General features: G+C 37.2%; 1 protein-coding gene across 7 annotated transcripts; it reads right to left on the bottom strand.

The window, feature by feature from the left end:
* Positions 1-5,414: 5,414 nt before the first annotated feature.
* Positions 5,415-21,577, bottom strand: LOC112509496 (E3 ubiquitin-protein ligase RKP). 7 transcript variants are annotated; one of them, XM_025114532.1, is made up of 13 exons: positions 21,299-21,577; positions 21,055-21,219; positions 19,285-20,907; positions 16,831-17,290; positions 16,463-16,584; positions 12,260-12,420; positions 11,539-11,677; positions 11,271-11,354; positions 10,082-10,363; positions 8,880-9,011; positions 8,265-8,464; positions 7,420-7,624; positions 5,415-6,032 (listed from the first exon to the last, which is right to left on the bottom strand). In XM_025114532.1, the coding sequence occupies exons 3-13, from the start codon at positions 20,782-20,784 to the stop codon at positions 5,736-5,738; spliced, it is 3,582 nt and encodes a 1,193-aa protein (XP_024970300.1). In that variant the 5' UTR covers positions 20,785-20,907; positions 21,055-21,219; positions 21,299-21,577; the 3' UTR covers positions 5,415-5,735. The 7 variants fall into 7 exon arrangements, with proteins under 7 accessions (XP_024970300.1, XP_024970292.1, XP_024970252.1 ...); XM_025114524.1 differs by having other exon boundaries at positions 16,463-17,290; positions 19,285-20,520; positions 20,632-20,907; XM_025114484.1 differs by having other exon boundaries at positions 16,463-17,290.
* Between the last annotated feature and the right edge of the window lie 315 nt (positions 21,578-21,892).

Here is a 21,892-nt window from a genome sequence, read left to right as displayed (position 1 = left end):
TTCAGATGGATGAAAAATCGCAACTCTGCTTCACCTCCCCTGTAGGTAAGGGGCAAGCTAATTGAAATTAACTTCCCCCCTACCCAATCTACAGGGTATGGAGTTAGTGTTGGTCAGTCAGCATGCCTGAGACTGAGAGTAGGCAGGGCAACGGGGCGAGTTTTCCCCGGCCCTGGTTTCTATGAACGGCCCCCGGTCCCCCGACGGGTACGGGGATTAATATCCTGTCCCGGTTTATTTTCAAATCTGGTCAAACTCCGATTCTCGTCCCCGGTCAAGACCTAATTTTAGAAAGTAAATAATATATATATATATATATATATATATATATATATATATATAGAGGTCTAATCAAATGAGAACTAATTAGTTTGTGGTAACTGTAAGAACCAATATTAACCACAAATCAATAGATAAATTAGGAAATTTATAATTTTGGCAATTTTGAATTAAAATTTTAATGCAAGGATATTTTTGGTATTTTATATACCAGGTACGGGGTGGATCAGGGGATACACTACTTGGCCTCATCCCCAACCCCGGTTTGAGTCTATTGAGGATCCTCGGTCCCAGGACCCGTTTTAGCGGAGAATCCATGGTCCCGTTCGGATCGGGTGAGCCGGGTTCCCAATCAGGTCGAGGCAAATCACCATCCCTACCTAAGAGGTCACTACTCTCAACAGCGAACAAAGGTAAAACAATTGTTGACTTTCCAGGCCTTTGGGCCTCACGAACGGTCTGGTATAGGAGTGCTCAAAAACCCGATCAACCCAATTCGACACGAAATAACTCAACTCGAAGCAACCTGATCTCTAATCGAGTTGTAAAATTTTCAAACTGTAAGTATTGGGTTAATATTAGATTACTATTATTTCTTGGATTTAATATGATTGTTGAATTTCTATTAATATGTAACACCCCCTTCCCGCGTGGTCAAAGACGGGAGATGCCACAAGTGGAATAAAAAAACAACGCGCTATATAAAACAGAGCAGCTAATAAAATTTACCAAAAGATAATTACATAATCATAGATGGAGATAACGTGTCTCAAAATACGGTCCCAAAATACGGTCCCAAAATACCAGTATATCTACATTAGTCATCAAAAGTTTAACAAAAAGTATGACTTAATGAGTTATCTTCAATATTGTCATCTCCGTAGCTCTCATCCCAAAATCTCTGCTAAGTCATATACCTGCCGAGGACAAGAAAATCTCGGCTGAGCTTAATGCTCAGTGAACGGATAATAATATAACTAAACAATGAATATGAGATAACAAGTTCAAAAACAATTTATAACGCTAAGTGATAATCCAAAAGAAATCAAAATGCCCCAAAAGCATGTCAAGGGTCCGAAGACCAAATCACATCATGAGGACGCATTGTTCCCAAATGATGATCAGTCCATTCAGGCACAAGTGAGGAAAGGGGTGTGAGCAAAACGCAACAATCCTCTCCGTGGATTTAACCACGACCACAATTCATTATCCGATAACGGTTCCTAGGATCGATCCATACGCCCTCTATTCGACTGGTACATAATCAAGTCCACTTTTAAGGACTTATAAAAATAAGGTTGCCATGATCGTTTTAGTCACCATGGAAACATCTCAATACCGGTGCTCCGGTTATTGAGTCTATAGTTAAAATGTTTTACAAATGAAGTAATAAAACAAGTCAAGTGATCAAAATGATCCATATTYCGAATAAGAATATAAGTTGTAGTTCAAAAGGAAACAAAGTTCAATAATATTTGATAAGCATAAAGGAAATTCAGAACAAATTATTCGGAATTTATCATAGATTATCCGGATTAGGAAGCCTTACGCAAATGGCTATCCCCGTGTCAAGTGAGATATGAAATCCGTACCTTAACTGAATTTGACAATTAACGCACGATCAAACGGAAATTCACGATCAAGTTTGATTTGTCCTCGTGCCTAACGAATGTATAAACGGGTTACTATTTATAAAGCATAGAAACCATAATATAACTATTCTAATAAAATTACTTAGGTCTTAATCTACTTAAACAACGTAGACTTCAAGAAGGACAGCTGGATACAAATTGAAAACTCAAACGTAAAACTTAACCTTATTCTCTTTCGATCCAACCACTTCCGTCCCTCTTATTTCTAAGCATTTTTACCTTACTTAGAGACCAATCCAGACTGTATTGTCAAATGAAAGTTGTAGGTTGGTATCATATGAGTCTATTGGTTTTGAAATCATCTCATTTGGATCATCCATCTATTTTAAACGAATTTTACAAAACTGCAATTTAATCCCGAATACAGTGTAAACAGCCCCAAAAACATACTGTTTCGAGCTACTTAGAGTCATAACTGGATTTTCGACCCTTCATGAAAGTTGTAGTATGCAGTAAGATCTTTCTGACTGCAAAATACGAGCGTATTCCGATATACGGTTTGTGAGTTATACACTGCCAAAGTACAGGAGTTACATTGTCGGTAAAATTCGATTCCGTAATTCCCGACTAACTTTTATGATTCAATTTTCATGATTCGCTACATTTACATAGTATAAAAGTACTTCAACATACTAAATAGTAAAACAAGTCTAATAGTCATTAACCTAAGCTTAATCGTGCATTTTTTACTCTTTTCGACATTTAACCGAACAATTGGTGTACGGTTAAACATATACCCACAATTTAACCATAATGAAACTATAATATACCCTTTTTATTTCTACATCAATTTAACCAGTCCTAACATTCTAAGCATCAAATATATCATAATTTTGACAACATCAATCCGTAAACTTAGATATAAACACAGTTTATAAACCGGTCTTAATAACCCTAACATAAACACCTTAATGAAACTGAATGAAATTTATACCTTTAAGAAGGATTCGGAGAGTGGATTCCGAATATATATTTGTTACCTCGATTCCGTAGTAACTTGACGTGAAACTTAGAGAAAAAACGAGAGATGTTTAGAAAGAGAAAATTGAGAGAGAGATTGAGAATGAGACGGTGTAAACCGTCATTCACATGCATATATATATATATATATATATATATATATATATATATATAGTTTAATTATTTTGCGGTTTTAACCCTTCAAGTTAGATTCTCAACTTTACGTTAAATTAGGTATAAACTCATTTTTGACGCAAAACTCGTCTGAAGTACAAGTTGGTATAACATAGGGTACAAATATGTTATGCATAATTCTACCAAAAATTCTCTTAACCCAATTTGTACGAGTTAACGAAACACGGATATTATATAATATATACATTAGGAAATTACACTATCATGTACCCTCTTCATATATACATATTTTCAATCTATTCATATCTCTGTATAACTTATTCATATATATGTTCAATAACTGTGAACAAATATGTAAATTGAGAAAATTAACTGAATGTGATATACGTAAGAAGTATGGATAATTTGTATCAAATGGTTGATGATGAAAAAAAAATTATGAGTAGAAAAATAACATATTCAAGGTTAGAAGAATATTTTAATATACCAAAATATCAACCCGACTAACCCAACCAACCCGTACGGTTCTGGTTGGGTTGCACTTTGGTTTGGGTTGGATTAAGATTTTTCAAACCGCAAATATTTAGTTAGATTGTTTAAATATCTTTAACCCGATCAACTCAATCTATGAACACCCCAGTCTGGTTTTGTGTTCTATTTTGGGAGTACCATGGCAAACATGACACACAATGACCTGGCATAGTGCTTGGTGGCTGTCTTGATAGCCCAAAGCCTTAAAAGAGCCCAATCTCGAAGGACAGGAATCATGACTTAACGAGTAAGAATGAGCTAGATGGATGAAAGAATTATGGAAGGTTTTAGGGTTCTAATGTGACATATAGTTTAGCAATTTATCAACGTTGTTTTGTCTCCTTGAATTATGTTCCGATGTTTTTTGAAAGGACAAACGAATTACAGCTCCACAAAACGGCTGTTAGACTTGAGAACCCACACATGTTTGTGCAAATATATCACCCGGAAACCAACTCTACGTCCTATGGGCTCAATCCTAACCAGTAAATGAAATTATCCGCCTTCCGATTATGGTTCCTTTCGAGTGTGCATCCTTCAAGGATCATAAAAATGGCTCTGTGCAACCAAGAGAGCTTAGTAGTCTTTTTCAAGAATGAGATAGATCAATCAGATCAAAAATACGACAACTAAACCAAAATAAATGACGCTGCAATTCTTCGTTCAACAATAGAATCTATAGCACATGGTGCAGCTTTGTTCCGACTTATTATAATCAAACCAAAGCAAAGCAAACAAGCTCAATAAATCCCAATTGGAGGTGGGATACTCTAATGCAAGCAGACTTGTTCTCTACCCCCAAAGAGTAAAGCAGCTATTTCTATGAAGACCCGGACTGAACAGAAACTGCATGACTCTCATGAGCAATAGTTCTATGCATTTTTCACATATCAGTAGAAATGCATATGTAAATCAAAAAAGTAGTAAACAAAGAACACAAGTTACAAAATAATCCAAATTTGGAATGTAATTCATACAGTTTCACATCGACTTTCTCAAAGTTTGGCATGCATACATTTTCAGCCAAGAAAGAAGGGAAAAGAAAAGGATATGAAGAGTGTTGATCACACTGAAGTTAGGGTACATCACGAACCTAACCGCTAACTCATTTATGTAACCGTGAACTCTTCTTCTTTTCCGAAACCAAACAAACCCATTAGGTCTAGGGATGAGATATACACAAAAACTTGTCGTTTACCTCAAATGGTAGATCAGTTGTTTCCATGAATATCTCCAAACTTGTGGAGAAGTGTGGTAAACCCTTTTATTCATAATCCAGATAAATAAAACCATAATGATTTGTACCTCAGCAGCAGGATATTGTTGCAACTGACTTGCTCTGAATTTGAATTAAAAAAAAAAAAGACCAAGAAAGATGATGAATATAAGCCAAAAACCCATACCAAAAGCTTAGATGGACAAGCCACTCATGTTGATGCTTCTGATTTCTTGTGTCATTGATAAACTCAGCAATTAGGCATGCTTTGAGAATAAGTGGAATCACCAGATTACTCTCCAAAAGAGCTCTGAGGAGAGAACAGGAGTTCCAACATATATAGAGATGAAATAGTCCAAGTACATGTGGGACTCGAGCACGGCCCCTCCAGTGGAGGCTAGATGCCCAAAAATGGTCCTAGAGTGTCAAGAGGGGGCTAGACGAGTACAAATTGCCTCAGAGTGGTAGACCTTTGATACCATATGAGAATAGGTGGAACCCCTAGATTACTCTTGTAATCTCCAAAAGAGCCCTTGAGGAGAGAAGGGGGATCCCAATATATATAGAGGTGAAATGGTCCAAGTCCAGCCAAAATGGGACGTTTAACACATGCTAATATAGAGACAGATTGTGTGCAAGTATGTCCATAAAGAGAGAAGATTTACCTTTCATTGACATTGCAAATTTACAGAACTAATCGCCCTCAGCCCCCCTACAAAATTCATAAGCATCCTAATACCCAGCCAACACGTTTTAAGTTTTAGCAAAATAACGCTTATACCACTAATATATTCTATGAATAACTACTCTTTAAGTTTGTGCATTTCTCTTTGCCCATATATTTCTAAAGATACAAACTAAATTTGATTCAGTGTGTCCTTACCAGAGTTGAATTCATGAAGCTGTTCCCTTCAAAAAGAAGACAACCATAAGGAACCTTAATGAAAGAAGCGAAAGTGCACTTATATTTCACAAGTTTTCGCATCATTCTGAATGACTTCAAGTACCGTTGCATTGCAAAAGAAGCACCTTTCACAATTGATGAGATGCCGGTTTATGCAGCCAAAACAGGAAACATGTGTGCATGGTAAGAACTTGGCATCTGCTTCACTAGTGTAGCAAATGCAGCACATATCGTCGTTGCTTTCTGTTTCTCCTTCGTAGCTCACCCTTTTGACCGTTCGGGAGATAAGATGGCTAGAAAAATCCTCTAGTTGCCTGAGTTTTGTGAGATGAACATCCCCCTTGAAGGTTGCAGCCTGGTAAAGTGATGAAAGCATGTGAGAATGCACTAGAGTCTACATAGAGCGCGATAGATTACAAATAGCAAAAAGATCTGTTGTTTTAAGACCATGGCAGGCAGCTACAATAAATTCAGACGACAGAGAAGGTGTTTAAGAGGTAAAGCATGGACCAAACGTTCAAAAAAGCATTGATGATAGCTACCCATCCAACTTTCTATGAAGGCAATGCGAGCAACATGATTTTTTTGGTATTCAACAGCCACATAGTAAAATTGGCATTGCATCAAGATTCAAAAACTGATGAAGCAGACAAACTCCAAACTCGTGTTGGAATTGTTCAACAATGATGTGAACTTGAGCCAAAACCTACTACAGCCTAAGCAGCTCACTGTTGACAACCATTAAGTCCGTGTTTGGCAACCATAAGCGAGCTTATTTTTTTAGCATACTGAAAGTGCCCCGTTTGGTAAGCCAATTTGAATATATATATATATAATATTGAGCCTTTTTTTGGACTCTCCTAAGATCGGTTACCGGTGGAACCTACACTAGCTTTTTTAAAAGCTACTTCAGATAGCTTATTGGACCTTTTTTCACCTTGTTCCAATTATGCCCCTTGTATTTTTCTCTTAGGTCATTTTGCATTATCATCTAGTATATCAGCTAGTTTTTACCATGCTTGACAGCTAGTTTATCAGCTACTTTGCCAAACATAAAGTGATCTAAAGCAAAGTTGTTTCCTTTTATAAAGCATATCCAGATTCTTCCGATGGGGTCACACATATCCATAATTGTTTTCCTTATGGGGTCCAATCAGCTGTGAGTGTGACATATTTGCGGAACATCTTACCCTGTTTCCTCATGTCTGTATTCTCAGGCTAGGATACTATATTCACAAAATTTAGCATATGGCATGTAGCTGAGTTGGAAAAAAGGGTGGGGAGACTTTGCCCAAATACAAGACAGGTCCTGGGTTCGATCCCAGTCCCCCAGCTAGCCTCAGCCGCTGAGTGAGCCAAAAATTGCCCCCTCACATTGGTGTCCTTAGAGGCGGCTTCTGTGTGGGGCTGGTTGAGGTTGCCGGTAATCAACTTTTTGCCCAAATATTCACAAAAATTAGCAATTTCAAGGATGTAACTTATTGGTTATCAATCTAAAGATTTATGTGTGATGCAAGGGAGGCATGCGCTTTGCATTTTTCTTCTAGAGTGCAACAGTTGGTGCTTTATACGACAAAACAAGTTCAGGTTTTGATGTGTGTTTATATACGAATATATACACAGAGTGGGGAACTTAAAAAGTGTTTTGACAAGCATTGAAGCACTACACTCAAGAAGTGTGTGTTTCTTGTGTATGTAGGGATAAAAGCTGAGACGTATAGCAGAAAGTCATGACTACTAACCCAATTGAACTTTAAGAGGTACTGGAATCCGGAGATAAGAGTATCAGAACAGTCCATGCTTGTAAAAATCCCCACAATATCGTTCTGCTCTCTACTGTCTGTCACAACACTAGCATCCAACAAATTCAAGATGATACCAACTAAAGGCGCCAAAATCATTCCTCTGTTGACCTTCTCAGGAGTCTGACCAGGTCTTCTAAGTGTCCTGCAATTCCACAATATGCACCACACCATAAAGAAGTGAAACGTTGAAATATATGCTACCATTGATGCAATGGCGAAAATAAAAGTGAAAGCAAAAGCAAATTCGCATCACAGGAACCAAAAGCACTTTTAAGGTTGCATCTCTAACCAAATCTAAGCACCAACTTCTGACATAATTGACCTTTGGATAAAAATCCCGAAAATTTAATACATATTCATTAAGAGTGTAGATAATAGTTATAAACCCTTCTTTGGTAGAAGTAATTCCACTCATTTATCGATGCAATTTCGAATACTTGAACGGTCGACTCCTTTTTAGTTTTCCGAAAAATATGTCAAGTAATTCAACTTAATATTTATAATGACTCTAAAAGTCCTTCTTGTTGTTCTGAAAGTCCTGAGCCAACATTAACTACATCAGGTATCATCAAACACACACTAAAAGATACACAACAATCTCTAGTTTCCGTGCAAGTCAGGTGAAGTTAATATATGGTAGATTATATTATTTGCACCAACATTGATCAAGAAACTTTTTCCCATTTTCCTCAGGAGGGAAGTCACATCCAAATAGAACTTGGAAGTGAAACAACTTGATATATTTCAAGAAATTAACAAGTCGATATATTGAAGAAACTTACAATTCAAAGAACTCAGGATCAGCAACTGAAGTCAAATGGTTCAGAACAAAGACAACCAACTCTACCAATCTACGCAAGTTTGTATCTGCCCCCGACAGAAAAGCCTGAGGAATCTCGCATGTACAAAACTCTAGCACCCTCGCTAGATTGCTTGAGAGGTCAAATATAACACTGCATTTCCTCTGTTGAAATTCTATCATCTGCAAAAGAGGAGCATTCATATAAGATATGAAATATGCAGAAAAGATGCATCTAGGATGGAGCTTTATATGTTAGCTAATAGCAACATAGTGTAGCAACTAGCAACTCTTTGAGGCTAATTTGTTAACAATAACGTAGAGCATTATGAAGTTGTTTCCCTATGCCTTTTCATCACGATAATTCTCATTTTTTTTTCTATTTCGAATTTGGAATTCTATTTATTAGAAATTGATCGAAATTGAAATTGATTTCTAGATGGTACCAAAGCTACACAATATATGAAGAAATTAGCATTCCTCCCAGTCTAACAAACCAGTATCACTCTTACCAGCTATTTGATTGCGCAAGATACATGAACAAAACAAATTCTGACCAGACATCTCAAAACACACTTGTATGAGAAGATCATTGTACCTGACATTTTTCTTGCATTTCTCGAATGGAAACTGAGAATTCTGTCATTGCCCAGCTGAGAGTATTAAAAAGACGATTGAGGAATGCCGAAAATAATTCTTCATCATTGAGACAAGCCTCGCGTAATAATTTCTGTCAATATATAAAGTCAACAAATGTAGATGTTAAGAGTCAAGTAGTCAACATCTAAAATTCTTTCACAAGAGCTGAGCACCTATAATTTGGAACTTTCACAAGTCCAACCCGTGTGCTAATTTAGCCTGTTTCTTCAAAAAAGTAGCATGATGAAAAAACTTATCAAACATCCACTTTTAGTCTTTCCAGTTACAAGCTCTTAAATATATTTTTTTACTATTACATGACATTATAAAACCACCCCCTTCCATTGGTTTCTTCTCTATTATAGTTCCATCACCATCATCTTCATCCTATAATAAATAAGGACATTCCCTGCATAACTACGTTAACCTGCCACTTGGCAACAGCTTTACCCCCTAAACCGTAAATAAAAGAGTTCTCCTTACTCCTTACAACAATATCCATCCCTCCCCCCAACCCTCTTTTCTGTCTATATCTCCATATACACACATGCAATAAGAAATCTGACAAGCCACTCACACCATATTCATTATCATCTGTAGTAAGCTAGAAGTGAGAAACCATTGGCGACTCGACAAGTAGAACCATGAACCAGCTCTAGAAAAACGAATATAAGTACATACTATCCCGAGTCAAAAACTTTTACCTTTTCATAAAGAAGATAATGATGATTGAAAAAGAAGAGAAATGAATTTCAAACAAATTATCTTGCTCATCGAAACACATTTGGTTATAATATTAACATTACTTATACACACAAATACCACTAAAAGGATAATGCAGCACATATATGACCATTTATCACCTACAATTGAAATGGAAATGGCCACTCAACCCTTTTGGATATAGTACAGGTTTGCATACACCCCACCCCTAGACCCTACTTTCAAGTGGGATATAGTGGGTTCATTTGGATTTGGCAATTGAATGGAAATGAACGAAACAACTAAATGAGTCAAGTAAGCTCAGCCCCTTGCATGACAGTCAATGCCATTGAAATTGGATAGGAGGAGCCTCTTTTTTCATTAACAATTTTATTGTCTTTTATTGGAGAAAAAGGAAACATCAGAAACACATACTGAAAAGCAATGCCACAAATTCACCTGAAACACACTAGAAGTCGATGAAGACTCTCCATGCTTTAAAAATCCAAATCCGCATCCCTTGCATAACCGGATAAGTATATTCGTTACAGGAATCCATGATCTGTTATCAAATGCTGACAATAGTGCTGTTGGCAGGCTACGAGTTGCAGCTTGGTTGCTTTCAAAAGCAGCCAGAAACTCCTTATACTGAACCAATACAGAAATTGACTGCAGAAGTAGATCTCTTAGTTCTGCACTCGATATTCTTGGGTCACCAAAGTGGGTAACAACAAAAGTAACCTGAAAAAAAAAAGATAATAATAAAAACATCAGTTAGTAGATTTTCATAAATATCAACAAAAAACATTTAACATATTGATGTAGAATTTCTGCATAAATAATGAGCAACATATGTGGACTGAGAATAAGAAAATAAAATTTAAAAAAAACTAATAACTAGGTAATACATAGTATATGACGTAACTATACAAGAATCCAATACTCCTCGAATATCATGCTCAACTTGCCGCAGGTGAAATTAATATAGGGTTTCCATTGTGGCTTCTTAGAGATGTTTGCCAGCTGGTATTTAGACAGATTATGAATAGGATGGATGGTCGGAGGATCTGTTGTGCTAACCTGAATCTGAATGATTCTCCGGTGCAAAACCTTTTAATGCAGTATTACCAGGTTCATTTAGGATTACAAGTACCAAGAGATAAGATGTTCATGTATCACCATCAGCATAAACACATATCCAGAAAACATACCAGCGGCCAGATGTCTTAAATTTATCGCACATAAACACGCAAAATATAGAAATAAATAAATAATGACCAACATGTAATGGGGATGGGAAGAGATGTAATTTTTGCTTGATACATACACAACAATGCCGCAACATATCATGCCTGCTTATTCTAGAGTTTCTCTCCCTCCCCCCCGAACCCCCTCCCGAGCTATTTAACAAAGGAACATAAGCCAACTCCCAACTTACTCTCATTCTTTATTTTTCTCTTCATTTTGGTGTATCTGCCAGCATATTTTTCAGCCAACTTGGTTTTGAGAATTCTATTATCAACAAAGCATCAGATGTCACCACCCACACTTCAGAAGGAACTAACATAAGAAATAGTTGCAGAAAGATAGTTTACATGTAATTGTTCTAAATAACAGCATTATTACTATATGGAAAAAGAGAACATACAAATGAAGCAAGTCCTTGTTTTATAAACATTCCTGCAGGGACAAATGGGGGATCGCTCTTCCGCAACACATGGAAACAATCAACCTGCAAGCAAAATCGAAGAGTAATTACTGCATGGAAGTTGTGGTTTAGTAGTGGATAACTATTCCAACATATACAACCAAATCATTGCAGTTGAATTACGTTCCAACATAAAAAGACAATGAACCCCAGGAAAGCATATTTCTAGGCAACAAAATAGTGCAAATGCATATATTAAGAGGGTTACCAGAGTTTCCAAATAAAATTCAGGAATATAGCAGAAAACCAGATCCATTTTGCTAAGAGCCAGAAGCAATTGGACAATCCATATACATGCAGCATACATTCCCCTTTGTTTCCATCTGGCAAAAAGAGTGATACGGTACCTACAATACAAAACAGTGTGATTATGTAAAAGGAGTTGCATACGTTTAACTAAATACAAGATTGTTCAGTACTTTAATCAACTCTTTACATTAGAAATATAAATTTCCTGCTTATATTTTACAGTCTCGGCCAATGAACCAATGTCTCAGTGTATATATATTAATTGTTCCCCTCATGATAGATCTTATATTAAAGCCCTAATTAGTCATATGTATAAGAGCTAATGCCTTGGCATCCACACCCCAGTGTATATATTTTCTTTCTATGCTGCCAGCAGCAACCTCCCCCGGTCCCCCGTCCCCCCCACAACCTATCTTGTTGTCAACAGGCCTTTTTCTGTCACACAGGCATTCTCAAAGGTTGTTGCCTTTGACAGTCCTTATATGGGCCAAACCAGTCATCTAGAGCATAGAGCAAGAAAGAAAAGTTGATGGATAGCAGACACTAATAGCCCAAGTATCACAGCTTGACAAGTAAAAGACTGAAGAAACACAAATGAGGAAAACAAAAAGCAAATTAAAGCTCAATCATGAATTAGATGAGTGCAGAGCACATACAAGGGAAATTTCCAAACAACTTACCAAGCACAATGGCGCACACAATCTATAACCTCTTCACGGTAAACACCCCGAGCCTCCTTCAAGCGCCTTAGTTGTTCACCACTGCTTCGGTCTCTCATTTGTCTATCGGTTTCTTCCAACTGGGACATTGAATGTGACTGATGAGACATGTATGCTGACGCCTGCAGTGAAAATAAATTAGGACAGAATATTACTGTGGCAATTCAAATTAGATTTCAACAATGGACAGAATACCACATTAAGTGTTGATACTCTATAATTTTTCGACTTCATGGCGTATGCATTTTGGATTTAATGTAGATATATTCAGTGTTGATTACAACAAGTACATACTTCGTATCTGGCCTGCAGAAATGCACTATGTGAAGATTTTGTTCCTGGATAAAGCTCTGGGATGCATCAAAGTTTACAGCTGATATGACTAAAATCAGCAAGTCTAAAGGTAACTTATTTTGAACCTTATAGCTGATAACTGCTAAAAATTGCAATACTCGCTCCACTCTTGTTATGATTAATCTTGGCCATATTTCCAACTCCTTCAAGAAATAATTCATATGCATGCATACATACATATATAGATATTCATAATATATATATAGAGAGAGAGAGAGAGAGTGAGAGGGCCCGGTTCAAATGAGAACCACAAATAATTTGAGAACTAGGGAACTAATTTTTTAGTGTATATTCATCGTTGAATATGCTCATTGGCAGAATACAAATACAAGTGAATATATTCATCAATGCATATATAGTATATATTCATTGATTTATACACTCATTGGCAATACATATATATATATATATATATTGATGAAATTTATATAGTGTATATTTATCAATGAATATACACATTGTCGTCTATGAAATTAGTTCCCTGGTTCTCAAACTAAATGTGGTTCTCACATGAAACCCTCCCTATACACTATATATATAATATATGTGTGTGTGTGTGGAGAAGAAAGGTATGTGGGACCTTAACTAAGCTAAGGTAAAAAAAAGCCCCTATACAGGTGGTTCTACATTGTCCAACAATTAACAATGGGGTGTCTTTCCTATGCTTTTCACGCACGCCTAAATATGTCACACAAGTCTACGCTAATGTTGTGTTCTCGAGTTCTATTTTACGAAGGAAAGGAAGGTAAAGGGAAGGAAAGTAGGGGGAAAGAAAAAATCTTGTCTTCTCGAGTTTTTTTCAAGGAGGGAAGGGAAAGGAAAAGAAAGGAAAATTATGTTGATTTTCCTCCCACAACTTTCCTCCCAAATGTGGGAGGAAAGGGAAGGAAAGGAAAGGAAAAAAATAATTAAAAATATTTATAGAATTACACATCTACCCATCACTTTTTTTTTATTAACCTGGATATCTGACCCGCTATGCGAGCCGACTAATTCCAGGGCAACCACCTGCTATGCAGATAGCCCAGAGTCACCGCATTTGAACCTCCATGGGCATAAGGGGATTTTTATTCCTCCTTGGATTTTTATTCCACCCATCAATTACAGTCTCCTATAAAATAAATAAAGGTATATTTGTAAAAATGACATCTTTCCTTTCCTTTGTCTCCCGCTCAAGAACATGAAAATTTATTTTCTTTCCTTCCCCTTCCTTCCTTTCCCTTCAATCTCAAGGACACAAATAAAAAGATTTCTTTCTTTTCTCTTATTTTCCTTCCCTTTCTTTTCTTTTCCTTGCTTTAGAAACTCGAGAACACAGGGTAAGCCCATATACAGGATTCCTTGTGGTGTCTTATAGGCAACATGCCCCAAACAAATAATTTTCTTTGTTCCTTTGCCACAAACAGAAGCTTACAAGGGACTTGCTTTTTCAGTTCATAATAGAAACATCCATTAAGATGTTTTGGCTAATAATCCCAATATATGCAATCGACAATGATGCGTGATACATATATACACTATATGGCTGAAAACTTCAACACAACTTTACCGACTAAGACTCAATTATTGCAAGTATTTGACTTCACATGATTTATGAGTTGGGATATCATATGTTAAGAGGAAAAAAATAGGTTTGGAAGTTCTAATTCAGGCTTATTGCACATTTGTGTAAATGGCCTGTATCAATGCTGCAACTTTCTACTCCGTGAAACAATAGTAATTTGCCACAACTCCACAACTTTAGAAAGACAAATATGCAGTAGTGTATAAGTTATAACTTTGGTTCATTAAGTTGTTCTATTTAGCGGTTTTTTTGTTATTTACATTTACTTAGGATTACTTAGTCTCAACTGAAAAAAAAAGATAAAGAAAGGAAAATACTCCCCCGCCCAAAAAAAAAACCACCCACACCTGCCTCTTGACTCTACCCCATCGCCTATTTAACTCCATCCATGACCAAAGAAAAGAATAGCAGTACTCATCATGGGCACCATGACCTACAACAACTCCAGCCACTACATCATTAACTCCACTGCCCAGTGCAGCTCTTGTATTCTGTCTGTATGTGGGAGGGCCCGGCCAACTTCCCTACCAGCTCTTTAGCTTATCACTTGTCAAAGGTGTCATCAAGACCCACCCATCACCACCAACCTCAACCACAAGTTCACACCCAGAGGGACTCATGTACCAGCGACAAACATATGCTTTATCTCATTTAGAAGGAAATTGAATGAACTTCACCAGCTTCTATTGAAAATTCACAACCTGTAGAGGATCTTCAAAGTACCCCAAGCATCATGGGTTTGCCTTACGATTAAAGATACCCCTGCTGAGTCAATCAAGAGATCAGAAATAAGATCTTGCAAAGGTTCCCCCTAGTTAGATTCGTTAATCAGATATGTCATCCTCCTCTAGATCTGTCATATTCCTCACCCAAATCAGATCTGCCACCAACGTTCATGTATCTTTTTCTTTCTCCCTTTCAGTTTTCAAGCCCCTCTCTGCCATCATCGGCAATCAATTTCAATCTAAGGTTTATCCTTCAATTTGTCCCAGACATAGAGGTGGGACTGATGATTACAGCTTGAAGGGGAGAATAAATTGTTGAAAACAATATAAGAAAGCATGTGGAAGAAAGACATATTAGGCAAGGGGTTTGTTGAGATTCACTGTTTGTTTGATTCAAGATTACTTGGCTTTTTTTTCATTTGAGGAAAATATCTTCAACCTAATATGAATAATTGGATTTTCTAGCGCTGTGCGCAAATTTACCAATGAAGTTAACTGGTGTGCAGCACTACAACACAAGTAAAAACACCTCCATGAAAATGCCTTAGCCTATGTCATTTACCCATTTGTCAAAAGTATGCCAAGAAAATAAGATAGAGTAGTGTTCACTTCCCTTTTTATCTATCTAATTTCTTTCTGTTGGATTATCAAGGATCAATATTCTGACATACGTAGCTAAATCAATGATGTGAGGTTACCTATTACAGAGCTAGGATATTGTTGGCATTTGGTAATGTTTTGTATGTATCTTTGAGAATGCAGTTAGAAGTATGACCCAGCTTTCTTTGTCACAATCCTATTATGTGTCTATGATGTCTAACAAACTAGCCAAATACCCTTCCGACCAGAAGACACTCCTAACATCACCAATTACCAGTTTCTCCGACATCTGGTGGCTGACACAAAATCATAGTATAAGCATCAAGTTCATATCAGCAATCTTCAATTATAACGAAGAGGATGTAAGTCATGATCTACTCACAATGACTTGACTTTATTTCTTCCTCTTAAACAACTGACGCTTTTTAACAATTAAAAAGGTTAAAAAAATGTCAGGACAGGCACAAAATTAATACGCTTCCTTGGTACACATATCTCGTCTTTTCTTTTAAAAAAGAACAGCACACAATTAACATGTTCATAAATATACATTTCTTTAGCTAGCATCCATAAAAGGCGACTGAATAAGCTAGTAATTGAATAGCATTCGAGGTTTTCCATTTTCACTATAGTCTATACATATTCATGATATCCCAATGGTTTAGCCTACAAAGTTTCTAAGCAAACAAGTATTCAAAACAATAGTTCTAAATTGCTGATGAAACAGAAGCACTTCTTTTGCATAGTTTTTGTGATAAAATGGATAGATGATTGTAAAAATGGAAGAATGAACTGTACCCATTAAATCATAGTGAAGAAGTAAAACAAAATCTTAAATGGAGAAAATATCACAAATTCAAAGCAAACAGAAGGTTTCTTCTATTTCTTAAAGCAAGCTTTTAACAAAGATAGTTATCTAACCTGCTTAAAGTTTGGTGCAAGGCCCAAATGGTACAACAGAAGCATGGCATCCAGAAGTTCCTCTTCTACTAATGTTGAGGAAGATAGAGAGCTCTCTAGTGCTACAACCCTCATTTGCTGCACTGAACGATAACCGAACTCGGAATCAGACTGGTCACTTGTGCTAGGCTTGTCTGCCATTTCATCATTCAAATTTCCAGCACTGCACTCTGCAGCCACCTGAGCAGTTCTCTCTGGAATAGAGCTGCAGTGGCTCTGAGAAGCTTTAGTTGTGTATCTAAAAGGATTCTTAGAAATTCGTGAAAAGTTGGCATCCAAACTTAAGCAACAACACGGCTTCTGACTACCTCCATGTGTAATTGTAGTACCTTCATCATCTGTACATCCTTCTTCCCACCGAACTACTTCTGCTTCGGGGTCCACATTTACAGGATGAAAATTTGCTAGATGACTGTATGACCCACCAAGTCTCGGGATCTCAACTCGATGAGGATCATTTTTAAGAATAAGTGGAAGGGGGAAACTTTGTTGGCCACCTCTGTGAAGAAACCCAATATTGGTCCCGCCACTAGTTCCAGAACCCATCATCCAGCCACAGCCCCTCGTCGCAAATCCTTCCGATAAAAAATGAAGTATAACTGTGAACAACGAAACAAGAACTGAATTGCTTGATACACCAGGAGGTGGTATATTGCGATCCGCTCCCCTGTTTCTCAAAATAATATTCTGTAAAAATGTTCTGAAAATGGAGCCGGGCAACTGAGGAGGTGTTACAGGTGGAATGAACTGCATGACCAGGCAACAAAGGTCCCTATGTTTCTCCTCGATCTGCCAAAGAGGTGTATAAGTACAGGTGAAGATAAAAAACAGAACCAAATTCCATTACACCAAACAAAAGTAAAATTTTCCTTTAAATCTTTTTTTTAACTATGTCCTGTCAAATCACCACAAACCTAACCACCCATGCAATCTAGTTAGCATCTCTGCTGAGATGTACCAGAAAGCAAGGTAGAATCCACAAGATCATTTTCAGAGAGAGAAACAGGTCCAGTAATCCATCAAATACAAAGCAACATTCTCTAGGGTTACTATGCAAAATATGATGAGCTCATTAAATTTCTGACGAAGATTAAGTGAAGTTATATAAACAAGTAGAACTTTAAGCTATATATTTAGAACAATGAAACGTGTCGGAAATTTTACAGCTTTCATGTGGATCTGGAATACATGGAGAAGACAAGAACAGAACAAAACCAAACATAGACTTCCTTTAGCACTTTAGCTACACTATGTAGTGGAGTAAGGCTAGATGCTCAGCCATGTTCAGTCAAATTGTCCAATTTCCAAGCATTATACTTGATGACGAAAGATCCCATCAAGAACACTGCTGGGAGCGACCAAAGGGCCTTTGGCCCAGCAGTATCTAGGTTACCAGTAAGATCCCGGCCTCCCTAGAGGTCAAGGGTTCAAACCTCACCAAAGGCGAGTATGTGCGAACATTTGCTGTTAATTTCATATACATAAAAAAACACTGCTGGGAGTGGGATATATTCCATCGGTTCCTGTGTGGTGGTGCCAGTTGTGGTTGGATCTCAAATAATGGGGCAAGGTATAGCAGATATTATTTTCTTAGTTTGAAGAGACATTTTTAGTTGGATTTCCTTCTTGATCAATCACAACTGCAGCATTGTCATCATACGTATTATCATACCGTTGTCACATTTGCGTTTAATTGTCTAATGATTATACATACAAAAAATAGATGTTCAATTAAAACCATAAAGAAAAAAAAGAAGCAAGGGACTCAATGCCGTCGATATTTTGAAGTTGTAGGGGCATCGTTGGTTACAAAAGAAAAGAAGCAGACTGTTTATTTGACATCATTCCGACAGTTAAGCATTTTATCTCCCTCCCTCACCCCATCCACCACAAGAATTCTTTAGTACTTTAAAGATCAAGCCATATGCCACACCCATGCCATGCATCTATGATCCTTTAATAACAAAAGAACATAAAACACCAACTTGTCCTATAAATATCAATTCAAATTTTTGTGATTCAGTAAGACGATTTAGGAGTAAAGTAGGCTCGACTGCAATGTAAGGTTGTAAGTGGATATCCAAAAACCCAATATCCACTGAAAGTGGATCTTATTATTATATCCCATCAAAGCAAATAATCTATATCTACATCCATCATAGCAGATGCATATGTGGACATTGTCATATATGTAACCACAGATATCTGGTATGTTTCTAGAGATATCCGCCTCCCAATTATACGCATCTAAGGGGAAACTTAGGCAACGTGCATCGTGATTCAGTTGCTGGTGTCCCTCAAAAATTAGATAATCTGCTCATTTGTGGTGGATGATTTAAGGCATATAACGAGTCGATTTATACTCCCCGACACCATCTAAGACCAAGAATGAAATTTGATTGAAGATTTCTTTTTTTAATTTCAGTTTGTTGGTTGCACAGGAATAATATTTTACTATCCTAGAATGCAAGCAAAACTATATGCATATTACAAAGTGAAACTAATATCTACAAGTGATTTCTAAAATTAATATAAGGGTAATGAACTTCATTCATAAACATTTTTCAAGCTTATGGTTATATGGTAAGACCCTTTCTTAAAACTGCTCTAGTAGATACTAAAAATAGTAGAGAAAATCAGAAGGAAAAAGAAGTTCACTGATGGGGTAATGTTTGAGAAATACAAAAACTGTGTAGTTTTATGAAGGGATGATCTTCTATTTGAGGATGGCCTAAATGGAAAGTTGGCCTACTTAAAAGGGACAGATAGAATTAGAACCATACCTTATCAATTGCTTCGCTTAAAGTTCTAGTGGTCAGCATCATGCTATTTTCATAAGAGATATCTTCACACGAACCAGGCCACCATACAGCAGGTATCATATACTGAAGATCTTGTTTGTTGGGACTTATCTGGGATAGAAATCCTTCAAACAGGAACTCAAAATCTGACATCTTCCACCAAACAACCATCAAAACTTCACGTCTTAGCATGTGGCACACCAATGCAAGATATGGATATGAACCTGAATATGGACATTCTCTTAAAACAATACATGCAGTCTTGCAACGGTATGAAAGGGCAAAAAGCAGGTGTTCAAACATCAAGTTCGACCCTGGGAAATCAAGTAAGATATCAAGTACTCTATCCAAGCTTTCATAGTCATGAGGTGCTTGATCGCGGAAAACATCCATGAGGAAAGACAAAAGAGGACCCCAACATATATATTCTACACTCTCTGCATTTGCATCAAGGGCTGAGAATAACTCCATGCATATTCCACGAGAAACAGGACTATATAGCTCCTCAACAGGCAAATACCTCTTTAACCTTCTCAACTTCTCCATACAATTATGACTGGTCCTCTCCCCCCGCCACATATTCAACAACTTCGAAAAACAATGAAGTAAATGTATAGCTAACTGGTTTGTTGATGGCGGAGCTTGGATTGGTTGGAATCCTTGAACAGGATATCTAAAAGGGCGACCCCCAAAATTTAAATCGCATCGTTCACCTTGAGAAAGAGAAATCGCAGGATAATACCCTAGCCCAGGGACCATTTTCCGTATACCATTAAATGCCACACCAAGGGAAACACCATTTCTATAATATGATATTTCATCACTTTCGAAATCTATGCAGCATCCAATAACATCACCAATGACCCACGACTGGCCATAAGGCTCAGCATTCAGGTTCCATTTAATAACCCTTTTCCCATCAAATGCATAAGAATCATCAGCATCGCCTACACCTGTGTGTTCGGTGAAAGGGCAAGAAATAGTTGCCCATCCTAGCTGCTGTAACCCAGCAGTTTCAAGAGCTACTTCATACATCCATTTTCCTTTCCATACACATGCGCTTGCTCGCACGCTGCTGAAGACTGCATGGCTCTCAACCAGCAAAGGTGGTTTTATAACTTGGAATTCACCACATACACTTGATTCCTCGATTTTAACGGTGTAGGGTCCGGAACCATCAGCAACGGCAGATACTCCTTCTCTACAGGGATCTATATTCTGCAAGATTCTATGATGCATCAGGTATTCGTTCTTTATAATAGAACAAATTACATTAGCATCAACTTGAGAAGTCAGCAGATTAATGGTTTTGGATGGGAGGTCAAATACATATTCAAGAGTTCGCTCAAGTGACTGTTCACCAAAATCATCAGAATATGAGATAAGACGATTCCTCTGACTACTCTCCTTCCTATCCTCACCGTCCAATATTACAGCCAACCCGGAAGCAAGACGATTTATGCGTTGGCTGTCTTCAGCCATTGGTGAAATAAGGAAAAATGTCACTGCCCTTCAAAGTGACTCCTATCGACAGCCCTCAGCGGTCAAGCATATCAAATAACAACAGAATTTCAAAACCTTAATAGATGAAGCACCAATTTCACCCTGAAAATTTTAAAAAAAACAACAGCAATAAACAAGTTAAACCCAATTTCCAGAACAAACAACTTTTGCCAAAGATAAAAATAGGCAACCAAATTCATAGGATTTATATTAGATTATTAGTGATAAAAGCATGTTGAATTAGATTACCAATTAGGGGCGTTTGAGAACAACTTCGATATTAGGGATTGGACTCAGGATCATACAGTAAAAATCTTGATTATTTTGCTTCAATTTAAATTGGAAACCACTGAAATGGAGTTCGCTAACATACCCTTCGGTAGATTAGCAGTTTCCCTTTCAGATAATAAGCACCTGACAAGGGTAAAAATTGCGATCAATTGGAATTCACTAACTTTGCACCAATTTCCATCAAAACCAACAAATCGCTTACCCCTTCTAATTCTATATCAATATATTGCGGCAAAACTCAAATCCCAAGGGTACAAGATCATGAAGTCGCAACCAGTTCAAATTACTATCATCCTATGATAAAACCCAAATCAAACTACTTACAAATCATGAAGCCATAGACACCATCACCCTCTACGAAACTTTTCTCCCCTTAACCTTAGCAAACGCAGCAAAATCAACAATCAGAAATCACAGACGCCATTTCTGGTTCAACAATAGACAGATTAGGGTTTGGATTATGATTTTGACCTCGCCAGAATCTGGGAATTGAACAGAATAGAAGTCAGGGTGGGAGAAAGCAAAGGAAAAAAAGCAGCTTCTGATGGGTGACGCAGGCTGACTGAAATGCAACCCTATTTGATCACTTACCGACACGTGTAGGTTTCATTGACCGATGGGGCGGCGGCGAGACCCAGCCACCAGTAGTCTCCCGGTTCAATTCTTCTATCCAAAATTATTGATTTTTCAATTAAATAATTAGATTCGGTATCTTATTATCTGTAATTCTAGATAAAAGAAAATTCTAAAAAAACTCAATTATTTTTACCGTAATTTTGTCGGTAATTTTATTATT

The sequence above is a fragment of the Cynara cardunculus genome (assembly GCF_001531365.2).
Source record: "Cynara cardunculus var. scolymus isolate 2C chromosome LG 1, CcrdV1, whole genome shotgun sequence".
Taxonomy (NCBI): Eukaryota; Viridiplantae; Streptophyta; class Magnoliopsida; order Asterales; family Asteraceae; genus Cynara; species Cynara cardunculus.
The sequence above is the reverse complement of the archived record's forward strand: the minus strand, read 5'-3'. Positions and strand labels throughout refer to the sequence as shown.